This window comes from Corvus brachyrhynchos, unplaced genomic scaffold (assembly GCF_000691975.1).
Source record: "Corvus brachyrhynchos isolate BGI_N302 unplaced genomic scaffold, ASM69197v1 scaffold34, whole genome shotgun sequence".
Lineage (NCBI taxonomy): Eukaryota > Metazoa > Chordata > Aves > Passeriformes > Corvidae > Corvus > Corvus brachyrhynchos.
The window spans coordinates 6059542-6071551 of NW_008238126.1; the positions used below are offsets into that span (position 1 = coordinate 6059542).

Sequence of the window (12010 nt, forward strand, 5' to 3'; positions counted from 1 at the left end):
TGCACATCTCACGGCTGCAGGACTGCTAGAGCCATGCTGACCCCCTGCTGATAGATGGACAGACAGATGAGGGGACACTTCTGTGGTGGAAGGGGACATCGGATGATGGCACCCAGACCCTGCCTCCCTGGGGGCTTTGGTCGCAGGGGCTGGGGTGGAGGGGCATTACTGTACCACCTCATCCCTTGCACTGATGTGTCATATCTTTTCTTCCTTCTTTTTTTATTTTATTTAGAAATTTTATAAGCTGATGTACGGGACTGGGTTTTCTAGTTCACTTAACGCTACTTGAATCTTTATATGATCCAAAGTCTTCCCAAACCAGATTCTTTTTTTTAACTGGTTCCTAAAAAAAAAAGAGGGGGCAGTGATACAGGGAGGGTGCTGTACCCTCCCTGGTGTAGGGATGGCTGCTGGAACATCCCACTCTCCCCAGGACTGCTCCTTTTCCTAGGCAGGGCTGCAAACTGCCCCTGCTCCTCCTGGGCTGAAATCCCACCCCATAGGACCGTGGAAGGAGCAACAGTAAAAGTGCATTGAAAGGAAAAACATCCGTATGTGCTCTGGGTGAGTGTCTGCTCCAGGGTCTTGCTGTGTGTTGAGCTTGGAGCAGGGATCCTGCACCCACGGCACACCTGGGGCTCAGGTGGATGTGGGGTTCTTTGAGGCAGGATTCTGCTGCAGGAAAGGGGTGGTGCTCCCTGCAAGTGGCTTTTGGGGACTGCCTTGAGGTATTGCTGCCATATCTGGGGCAGCCCTCCTCATCCCGCTCTGGTGGGTGCACCAACACCTTGAGATGTAAACCCCAAACTGCCTCAGAGGTGCTGGAAAAGGAGAAGACAAGAGCCAAACCTTGTTCCCCTAAGTCTGGGATGCTCTGGGAAAGCCACCAGAATGAAGCAGGCGTGACAGTGGAAGTGCTGCTCATTAGCCACAGCCCAGGGGACATCTGCCCTCAGAGCATCTGTGGAGAGCCCCCTCCCAGGCCTTCCTGGGTCACACAGCCAGAGGTTTTCTGATGGCATTGAGGTTTCTGGAAGGCTTGCTGCCTGCTGGAAAATTAATGAGCCCTGGAAGCCCTCAGGCACACAGAGCTTCGGGCACAGCAGGTGCCAGCTGTGCCCTTGCCTCTGCCTGCAGAGCCCTGCGCTTAATCCCAAGGATAAGCAAGTGATGGTGATGCTGTGCGTGGGGTGCAGTGAGGCCATGGGGCACCAGAAATGAGCACAGGGTCTTTTCCAGATGTTTTGTCCCTCTGCAGCACCCCATCCCTTTGCTACCCAAATTCCCCACTCAGTTTATAAGCAGAAGGAGCTCCTGCCCCTCTCCTGTGGGCACTAGCCAGTGGCTCCCACACTTGGGCTGGCTGTGGCCATAAACCCCTAATCTCTGCTGTATCTCCCATCATAAACATCTCAGCTCAACGCCTGGCACGGCTGTGCCCCGACCTCCCAAAGATAAAGCCATCTCAGGCTGAACATAGTACAAAACATTCAATTTTTATTGAGCCCTCTTCTCTCCCAAAACTCAGAGCAATCCTGCCTTTTTATCACCAGGACGAGCGCCATCCTTTCTACTTACTGTTAGGAATTGCTGCTGCTTGATTAAGTGGAGGGGATGATGTATTTGCCTGAACATTAAACTTTAACTGACCTCTCCTTCTCCTCAAGTATTGTGCTTTTTCCCGCTGGGAGGCCCTGGTCAGCCCTGGCTCCAGCCTGGCTGGGTCCCTGGGGATGCAGGGTGATGGAGCAGGAGTGACCTGGGGGCACGGCAGAGCGCTGCAGCAGTGTGAGGCATCGTGTGGTTTGTGTTTTTGGGAGAAAACTGCAGCCCTGCAGCATCTGCTGGCCCTCAGGAGGGCATGGACAGCAGGACTGGGCAGTTTGGAGCATCCCTGGAGCGCCCATCTCCACTGCCTCATCCCACAGAGCAGCAGGCACCTGATGGTGACTGTCCTTACCAGCCTTTCCTAGAGCCCTTTCTTTGCCCTCCCCATGAAATGAACCTTCCCAGGACCAATTCAGCAATCAATCACCATTTTTCTTAATCCCTTCAAAAAAAAGAAAAAATAAGGGGAACTACTCCCTGCTCTGAGCAACCTTCCAACCTACAGCTTCTTTGCACGAAAACACCTTGGAGCTCTCGGCTGCTAATTCCTGCATGGAGGCAAATCATTTGGAGAGGCAGATCTGGGACCTTGGGAGCAGCAGGGCTCTGTGCTGGCTGCTGGCAGAGCCCATCACTGCCTTCCTGCCCAGGATGATGCAGGGAACAAAGCCCCACCTAAGGACCACGGCTGCCTTCCCTGGGCCCCTGCCATCCAGGGCTGCTGGAGGATGGAGCGGGGGAAACATCCCAAAAACGCCCAGAAGCTTTAGAAAAAGAAAAGGCCATGAAGACAGCTGGGGATTTACAGGCCAGCACTCCAGGTTGGGTGTGGGCACCTTCTCCAGTGTGCTGCCATCATGAGAAGGTTTAAGGACCTGATTTTATGGATGCCTAAATAAATACATGGAGCTAATACATCACAATACAGGGTATATTTATCTGCTTTGCAGGAGTGGGATGGAATTAGACGGCGGTGTCTCTCGCAAGGCCAGCCCTGCTGTAATTCATGCCCCGAGGCGCCCAGCCGAGGGGAGGAGGAGGAGTTCTGCAGACAACATTATTGATGGGCTACTCCCAGAAGCTTTTAATTAATTTTCAGAGCACTCCTTGCAGTGGATTAGGCAGCTCCTTCAAAGCCTCCCTCCACCCACTGCTGCCCGTGCTCCTGTGAGGGGTCTGGGGCAGCGGGGTGAGCCTGGGGCCCCCTGCTCCTCCGAGCCCCCAGGCTTTTGGTTAAACAGTACAGAAGCTGCTGCTGTTTTTAAACAGGGGGGCTTCTCCCGGCCAAGAGGCCTCTTTGGTGGCCACAGCGTGGGCAGGTGTATTTGTCAGGGCTTTTCTCTTCCCCTTTTTATTGACTTTCTGCTTGTTCCTGCTGCCAGGGGTCAGTCGGGGCGTTGGCTGGACTTTGCCAAAAGTCCACCCAAACCGGCTGGTTCCTAGGTGCTGACGCAGTGCCCTGCCCCTGAGATATGAGGGGTTTGAGCACCGGGGTTGCAGCCCAGCCGGGTGTGTGGTGGTGAGGCTGGAATGGGGCTGTGCCAGCTCCAAAGCCTTCCCTGAGTAAGCAGATTGTGAACCTGAACTGCATTTGCCCTGCGAGCAGCAAGGTGACAGCAGCAACCACAGCTCAGCGCCGAATCCGGGGGTGACCTGGCTGACATGGAGGGACCTGTCCCCATCCAGGACGCCATGGCAGGTGACACGCAGCCCTCCAACACCATCAAACTGCTGCACCTGCTTTTCCTCTCCACCTCCTGGGGAATGCAGGTCTGGGTGACCTTTGTGGCCGGTAGGTTGGGCTCTGTTGTGCTCTCTGCCCGGGGGGTGGCACAGGGGAGGGGGCTTTGCCCCAGGACTTACCTGCTGTCCCCCTCGCAGGGTTTGTGATGAGCAGGCACCTCCCTCGCCACACCTTCGGCTCCATCCAGCGTGAGCTCTTCCCCTACTACTTCCACATCAGCTCCACCTGTGCCTTCCTCAACCTGACCCTGTTTGCCATGTCCCACCCCAGCGAGCGGCTCGGCGAGGAGCACACGACCCAGGTAGCCCCCTCTTTCAAACAGGAGCTGCCCACAGCCCAAACCCCTTCCTCTGCTCCACTCAGGCTGGCTTGCCCACGATGGAGACCCACGCACGGCGCCGGGTAGAAGCAGCCCGTTAGCACCCAGATTGCAGCGAGCCAGGGGGGCTGGGGGAGAAATTTAACCCACCACACGTGCGAGGTGCTCACAGCGGGCTTTGCTCCCTCGCAGATCATCGTCTTCCTCGTCTGCATCGCCGCTTCTGTGCTGAACACGCAGTGGTTCGGGCAGGTCACCTCCGACATCGTGGCCGAGCTGCACCTGGTGGAGCGCAGCCAGGGGCTGGGGCAGGAGGTGGGGCTGGCGGCCAGCGAGCCCCGCAGGCAGCTCCGAGCCTCCAACCCCAGCTACAGGCAGCTGGCCCGGCGCTTCGCCCTCTTCCACGCTCTGTCCTCCCTCTGCAACCTCTGCTGCATCGTGTGCAACGGGCTGAGCCTGTACCACCTGGCTGCCCGGCTCTCTGCCCTCTGAGGGCAGGACACTGCCAGGGGATGGCTGGCCAGAGCCCAACCCCTGCTGCCTTGCTGTAAAGCAACCCTGAGCTTTGGACATTAAACTCGCTGTATTTGTGCATGGTGCGGAAATTTAGGGATAGCGAAATGGAAATGTTTTCTCTAGAGCTGTCTGCAGCCGGCCTCCATGATGGAAGCAGGAGTGTTTTATGGCTGAACAGCTTTCTAATGCCCTGTGCATTAGCTGTGTCTAAAGCTGCAGTGTATTCCTGCAGTCACAGAGAGACTGCAGAAGAGAAAGAAATGAGAGATTGAGAATTACTTCTAATTAAAAGCCAAAAGCTAATACAGAAGCGCAGAAGACCCTGGATGTTGGCTGTACCAGTTAATGTAATGGATAAGGTTGTTATGTTGGGGTTTACAATCAGTGTGTGTCATTCTCTTGTATTTCACAGTCAGACAAAATGTTGTCTCATTCATTAGGCAGAAGTCAGCCTAGTTAAAATAGCCATGTTTATTGCAGGTTCTGCAGGACAGCCAGTAAGGTATCAAAAGGGTCAGTCAAACACTGCTCCACACAGAGAGCTCTGCTGTACCCTGGCCAGCAGCAGAGCCAAGCCAGCAGCTGCTGAGTCCCAGGCAGGAACCTGACTGCATCCACCCTGCTGCAACAGGCAGGCACCTCCCCAGGCCACTGCTGTTAAACCCCAGCAACGACAGCCCACCTCGGAAGAAATGTGTGATTCTTCTCAGGTGAGGAAGTACATTCCCAGCTGCTGTTACTGCAACCACAGCCAGTGTTTGGCACTGCTTCAGATTTATTTCAAAACCACATGCAGCCCATCATAGAGGAGACCTTCTGCAAGCCAGCTGGGTTTCCTTTTCAACAAATAATCCCCTCATGTTCTCCCCTTCGTTCTCCTATGCTGCTCCCCTGGAAGTTTCCCTGTGTGCCAAGATTATTTTCCTCCCCTGAAGAGTGCAAGGTATTTTTGTTCAAGCAGAAGTTTGCAGCCTGGAGCTGGGCTAACAAACAGCAGCCTCTTGCACAGAACTCCTTGTTTCTTTCTTGCCCATTACAGTCGGTGCACCTTCTTGCCAGAGAAGTATTTCTTAGAGAAAGGAGAACGCTTGGCAAATACCAAAACTGTCGGGGTCCCGGCCTTTACAAAATACCTGTAAAGATTAAAAGGGGTCCTTGGCTTCCTTGTAGCTCACCCAGTGTCCTGCAAAGCAAGTGACTTCTGCCCAGCTCCATAAAGACTGACCTCCCAAAGGCTGGTGAGGAGCTTTTGTGCTGATTAGCAGAGCCTCTTGGAGCCAGGGCTAAGCACATCTGAGGAGTGTTTTATGAATCAACACATCTCCCAACAGCTTCTTTTAATTAAAGCAGTTGCTATTCTCCCTCTGGAAGGAGGGTTCTTTTGCAACTGCCCTTGCAGCCTGAAATCTGAGGGCTTATGGACACTGCTGAGTTTTGTGGAGTGATGGAGATCCCACTCCCACTGCAACAGACCGAGCCCCCCACGCTGTGCAGCAGCTCCAGCCAGCTGCGAGATGGTGCAACTCAGCAGCACAGGCTGTACAGAAACTTTCTGGCTTCGCAAACAGCAAATTCTTCTCTCTCAATAACAGCACAACACTTTAAAGGCAGTTTCAGAGGGGAACAGTGCTGCGTGCTGCGCCAGGGGCTGCTCACGCAGCAGTGTGAACAGCGAGAGCATTGTTAACCTTCAACATGCTCTTTATAGGCTGCTGCCTGGTTTTTCTTTTTTTTTTTTTTTTTTAAAGTAGTACTGTGTAGCTGGAATCTGGAATAGCCCTTCTGTGCTGCTCAGCTGTGCCCAGCTCCCTTTCCCATCTCCATCCAGTCCTGGAAAGAGTTGTTAATTTTTGGGGGGGAAAAAATATGTAAGTCGCTAAAGCCAGGCACAAAATCCTTGCAGCTTATACCTTCAAGAGGTAGGACTATTAAGTCAGAGAAGAGTTAGGACTATTTAACAACAAACTGGACTTAAAGCTCATAGTTTTTGCCTTTTTTCCCCTGGACATGGACAGGTACAGCCTCACCTTTCGTGCTGCAGCACTTGTAGCAATGTGTGTTCTGGGTTCACCTCATACATTTCTTCTCTTTCTTCGTCTTCAAAATAGAGCTGGAAAAGAATTTGGGGGATTTATTAAGGTACATGAAGGGAAGTACTACGCTGCTGAAAGCCCAGTAACAGCACACCATTATCAGCTGGGGGTTTATCAAACCTCTGTGGCTTGACCTGACTGTCAGATACAAAATTCACTGAGGCAGAAATTGTGTGAATTCCAAGTTTTCCCTATATAAACCAGCTTAGGTTCTTCTGGCAGTGGCAGCAGGAAGGCAAAATACACTGGCTTTTCCCATCCTTTACAGGCAATCAATCCAAATCTAAGGGCTGCTTTTTAACAGGTGAGATGCAGCAATGTTTTGTGATAAACTGAGTGGGTTTGGAGGTATTTGAACAAAATAGAGTTGATTTAAGAGATTAAAATCCAGCAACGGTGCCTTAGACTGTAAATACACATAGGTTTTAACCTGGAAAAGTACACAGCCTCTGTCCTTCTGGACCTGTCTGCCCACCATACACTGGGTTGTGCTGCTCCCTGGCATGGATGACACCGAAATGGAAAATGAAAAACACACATTCATATCCTTCTATGTACAATTTCAGAAAAACTCTCAGCCACAACCAACTCACAACCCACCTTTGCTAAAGTGTGAAGAGGGATATATTGTCTTGACGTGATTATGTGCTTAAGTAGTTACACTTTGTTCCAAAAATAAACTATTTTTTAAATAATATTTTCTTATTTGTATTGAGCAACTCCACAATGCAATTGAAAAACCAAGCAACCTATCAGCTTGATGGTCTAAATCTTAATTATTGTTACAAAGATGGAATCTAGCAATATCTATAAATACCTTGTGTCAAACACAATGTAAGTGGAAGACAACTTTCATTTTCGTAAGTGAATTCTGTCAGCACATGTGGGCAATGTTTGAGTTTATAAGTGAGGGTAGCTCTCTCTTGTTTCACATCTGTGCATGACAAGCAGATGCCAACACTTTCATACCCTCAGAGCTGTGCACCTTCTCACTCCAGAAATAAAAAATACCCACAACACAACAACCCTGAAATTGAAGGAAAGTCAAACTTCTCACCTCAAGATTGTTGGGAAGGTACTTTTTTTCTAAATCCCAAGGAGGCAACTCAGCAAACATCACCATTAAATGATCAATAAACCTAAAAGCCAAAATACACTTGGTGAGCTTAGACACAAAGTGCTCAGCTTCAAGAACTTGTACAGTTGCATTTGAATGATGGCAAAAATACATTAGCAAATTAAACAACAGACTTGGAAGTAAGTTTAGGTCACCAATAGTTCCTTCCCTTCAAACTCATCACTTTCCCAATGAATCCAAGGCCCTGTTGTAACTCAGGTTATTGGCTTCAAACTTGAGCACTGCAACAACAAATTATTTTTAACTCTGCATTTTCACACTGAAAAAGATGTCAAAATAAACGCCCTGCATTTTGTCTAAAATGGATTTTCCTTCAACACAGTCCCATGCTTCACTGGATCAGAGCAATTAGAATATGTTTGTGTGTCAAAGGCTTCTTTATTTTGGTACTTGAGGAGTGTTGGAGGCCAGTTTGTTCTAAAAATCCATTTCCACTTCCTTTAGTCACAAAAAGGCACAGTGAACACTACCATAAAAGTACAACAACTTTACTAACCTGCTTGCGCTGTAATTTTAAGTCCTAAACTTATTAATAGATCTGAGGAATATGTCTTCCAACAAACAAAAAGTTACAAATTCCAAGTCTGTTTAACACTACAGGATCAGAAAATGAAGTTAACATCAAGGAGAGTGGAATTCCCAGCATGCCAGTGCCTCGCTTACAGTCTGAAAGGCCTGCAGCACTTCAGTCAGATCTGGTGAAAGCCCTGAGGAGAACTTTGGGGTCACTGCTGGTTAGGAGAGGTTCCCTTTGGAAGCTTTTCATAATTTTTACATTTAATCTTTTTTTCTGAGACCCCATATTCAGAGGGCTTTGGAACAGCACCTTAATGAATCTCTAAAATCCACAGGTGTGGGTGGGTCACGAGTGTCCCTGGCCACTAATTAATTACTGGTCTGAGCTTGCACTGCAAGACCCTCAAATCACCCTGGCTAAATGTGTTTGTCTGCACTATAAATTTATGTAAATCACAGAACAATTCAGCTTGGAGAGGACCTCAGGAGGTCATCCAGTGCAGCCTCCTGCTCAAAAGCAGGGTCAGCTGTGCCATTAGAAATCTGGAACTGCTTCACCAGCATGGTAGTGTTTCACTTGCTGCCCGTTCTCACTTGCTCAAACACCTCCTTTATGCCAGAATGCTGTGGGCAATGCATTTACCTGGAGTTCTCATGAAAAGCCACAGTGAAATCTGTCTGCTCGTGCTCAGGGTACAGGAAGAGGACAGGCCAGTTCAGGCTGCCATCAGCATCTAAATGCACTTTTGCCCCCGTGGCACTGTCAGAGTGGAACCCATCTAAGGATATTTCAGCCAGGCCATCTGACACTTCCTCTTCTTCATCTGAAGGCTCAAGAACCAGCTTGATATTTCTTTCCTGGAGGGGAGGGAGGGAAAAAACAAAAAACCAACTGAAAATCAAAGAGCTATGGTGGGGAGAATAAGACCAAAAAATTAGCAGTCAGTAAAAGGTCAAATTATGTTGTTCTAATTAATGAGTCAGCTCCTAAACATGCTATCCAAAGCTCTCCCACAGTATCAGACTCAGGTGACTGGTCTTCCCAGTAGAATCCAGAACCTCAGCCAGATATCCAAACTCCTTATGAAACAAATGAGGAGAGGGGGGAATCCAGAGGAGCCCACACGTGGAGAGAAGAGCCTGAGAAAACTTGTGGAAAGGGATGCATCTAAAATCCTTTTCTTTGGGGCCTAGCAGGCATCACTCCAGGGTGCAACTACGCACACCAGCTCCTGAGAACATCCAGTCTTTCAGAGAACTGAAGAAAGCTCCCTCTATTCCTTGGAAAGATAACAGCAGAAGAGATCTGACTGCATGCAAGAGCCCAAAATATTTTAATGTAGCCCAAACATTCACTGAGGAAGTAGAGGATACAGGACTGATTCCCTCCTCTACTCTACTGAATGGTTATCTTCTATTCTTCCACAGAATTAATGCCTGTGGGCAGCAAAGAAAGCCAGGTTCATTGGGCTGACATGATGCTACAGCCCAGCAGCCAGAGCACTCACAAAGCTCAGCCCATCTCCTAACACTGGGCCTGTATTTTGCATTAGTTGTTACCTGAAATACAGAAAGCTGGGAGCTGGGCTTAGAGCCATGCAGACAAGGAGAATCATGGTTTTAACTCATTTTTTTTGGCTTTAGCCCTCAAAAGCCAATGTATGAGAACCAACTTTTAGAGACAAACGAGAGAGCTTTTAAAAAAAACCCCAAACCACACAAAAACAGCCCCTCTCAGTGACTCACCTTTATTGCTGCAAGCAAAATTTCCTTTTGACACTGCTCTTTCCTCTCCATCGCCTTTGCTTTCCTTGCATCCCGCTCCTGAATTCGCTGCATGTAAGAAAAGGAGGCACCACGGTCACACAGGGCAAGCCAGTGCCCAGCACTGCTCTTCCCTGGCAACGGGTGGAGAAACCAGTTTGGATCCCCAGGCAAGTCCCCTCCAGCTCCTTCCCCTGCACATCCCAACACACAACACCTGGAACCACCACTCAGTCCTGTTTGGGGACATCACACTACGCAGAAACCTGGATGGAGCATTCTCCCTCCAAGGATCCCAAAGAGACAAGCACTACAGATGACAGGCTGCCTTAATATTTACCTTTAATTTGTCAGCTTTAGCTCTCATTTCCACAAGCTTTTTCTCTTTTGAGTCTATTTGCAAGCCTTCCTCACACCATGCTATCGCTTCCGAGAAATTCTTTAGCTCCATGTGACAGAGAGCTCCTGGAAGGATTAATATTGTAAGTTTCTAGTGTTGGGGTCAGTGTACAACTACTACACAAAGTGGTGCTTATAAAGACAGTGTTTGGCCTGGTGCTTTTGCACTAAACTTTTTTGTCTTGCATAGTCATGTTCAACCAGAGACTTCCAGCAGGTAGGTTGAGAAGAAAATCTAAAATATTTTATCAGTTCTTGTATCACTTAGTCATAGAAATCAGCAGTATTATGCCAGAAGTGTCTGTTACAAACAAAATTTTATCACTGTAATTAACATTTCAGTATTTGTCTTGTTAAGAAAAAGAAAACGGGGTTTTCTATGGAGTGGGAAAAAAGAACAGATCCCAAAAAGCAGTATTGTGGAAAACAGGAAAAGTTACGCTGTACTCTACAGAAACAGGTCCAGTGCCTCTGATAGATATAGGAGATGGAGAAAGAAAGCATATTTTGATTGAAAATGCAAAGCAAAAGGCAGAGCTCTGTTTTGGGGAGAAACAGCAATAACAAAACAAGTGATCTCTTCCAGTAACTGCTTTCCCTTTCTAAAACAAATTCTGTCCAGAAGCAAAGTATGATGTCCACTCACAGTAATTTAGGGTTTATAAACACAATTATTAAACACACAGAAACATGCAAGGACACAAAGCAACATGTAACAACAGCCTGTTTCAGGGCTGGTAACAATAACAGCACAATCAGTAAAGTTAACATGAGCCAAGTGTTTGGGAAGGATGCCCCTTGTGCTCCATGCAGAAACACGAGCTTTAACTCTCACCTCTTATGATGGCTTTGAGATGGGTGGGCTTCAGCTTTTTGGCTTGGATGGCATCATTGAGAGCAGAACGGTAGTTACCTGTAAAGCAAGCAAAAGTGCTCAGAACCTTTCACTTGTATTTAAAATCCAACCAGACACCAAGGTGACAAAGTAGTTCATGTAGAGACCCTACAATTCACTGTTTCTCCAATCACAGTGAGGTGAGAGGAGGGTAAAAAAAGAGCAAATTAAGAGCAAGAGATGAAAGGATGGGATCAATCATACACATGAGAGGTAAACAACATGGTGTGAGCAAAGCACCTCCCTACTACAACACATGGCAGCATTGAAAGGCCCAGAACACCTTCCCTGCTGTGTGGGCACTGTTGGTAGGATGGTGGTAGCTGTAAGAGAATCACAGAATTAATAAGGTTGGTAAACGACTCCATCATCAAGTAATGGTTTTAAACTAAAAGAGGGTACACTTACACTAAATATAAGGAAGAAATCTTTTACAGTGAGAGTGGTGAGGCACTGGCAGAAGTTGACCAGAGAGGTGGTAGGAGCCCCATCCCTGGAAACATTCAAGGCCAGGTTGGACAGGGCTCTGAACAAACTTGTTTAGTTGAAGATGTCACTGCTCCTTGCAGAGGGGTTGGACCAGATGGCCTTTACAGGTCCCTTCCAACCCAAACTATTCTATGATTCTAAAACCCACCGGTTTTGCCCTGTCCTGGAGCCAAGGCTCGAGCAGCAGGTAACAGCTGGAAGGAGCAGAGCACAAACCCTGCACTCAGCCAGGTGCTGAAGTGAGCCAGCTCTTCAGGGTTCAAGGAGTCTCCTTCCCATGAATAAGCTACTTACTCTGCCGCATCACAGAACCAAAACAAACAAAAAGGAAACCCCAAATGGGGGGGAAAAAAAGCAGCTCTGGAGCGCGGAGCCATGCTCCCGGGAGGTCAGAGGCCCCTTACCCAAGTGGAAATGTGCGGCCCCTCGGTTCGTGAGCAGCACCGCGTCCAGCTCGGCGTCCCCGCACCGCCTCCGCAGCCCCTCCGAGTAGGCGGCCACCCCCCTCCCGTAGTCCTTCTTCTCT

At 48.8% G+C, this 12010-nt stretch overlaps 2 protein-coding genes across 3 annotated transcripts in view; one reads left to right on the forward strand and one right to left on the reverse strand.

Annotated features, from left to right (window-relative positions):
- The first annotated feature begins 8 nt into the window (after positions 1-8).
- Positions 9-4515, forward strand: TMEM205 (transmembrane protein 205). Of its 2 annotated transcripts, none has more exons than XM_008633104.2 (3): positions 9-3403; positions 3493-3656; positions 3867-4515. In XM_008633104.2, exons 1-3 carry the CDS (start codon positions 3274-3276, stop codon positions 4164-4166), a joined length of 594 nt encoding a protein of 197 aa, XP_008631326.2. In that variant the 5' UTR covers positions 9-3273; the 3' UTR covers positions 4167-4515. The 2 variants fall into 2 exon arrangements, with proteins under 2 accessions (XP_008631326.2, XP_017588978.1); XM_017733489.1 differs by having other exon boundaries at positions 9-3310.
- Positions 4516-4642: 127 nt separating this feature from the next.
- Positions 4643-12010, reverse strand: part of TTC4 (tetratricopeptide repeat domain 4) — a 12720-nt gene continuing 5352 nt past the window's right edge. Inside the window, exons 2-9 of the mRNA XM_008633105.2 lie at positions 11889-12008; positions 10936-11013; positions 10042-10166; positions 9684-9770; positions 8581-8795; positions 7341-7422; positions 6218-6300; positions 4643-5323 (exon numbers count right to left, since the gene is read on the reverse strand). Of these exons, the coding sequence (XP_008631327.1) occupies positions 5224-5323; positions 6218-6300; positions 7341-7422; positions 8581-8795; positions 9684-9770; positions 10042-10166; positions 10936-11013; positions 11889-12008 (890 nt within the window). The 3' untranslated portion in view covers positions 4643-5223. The remainder of the gene's footprint in view (positions 5324-6217; positions 6301-7340; positions 7423-8580; positions 8796-9683; positions 9771-10041; positions 10167-10935; positions 11014-11888; positions 12009-12010) is intronic.

Coding starts and splice junctions, on each gene's coding strand:
- TMEM205 (XM_008633104.2), top strand. CDS start 3,274: ATGGAGGGACCTGTCCCCATCCAGGACGCCATGGCAGGTGACACGCAG. Junction 3,404..3,492: donor CTGGGTGACCTTTGTGGCCG/GTAGGTTGGGCT, acceptor TCCCCCTCGCAG/GGTTTGTGATGAGCAGGCAC. Junction 3,657..3,866: donor GCGAGGAGCACACGACCCAG/GTAGCCCCCTCT, acceptor GCTCCCTCGCAG/ATCATCGTCTTCCTCGTCTG.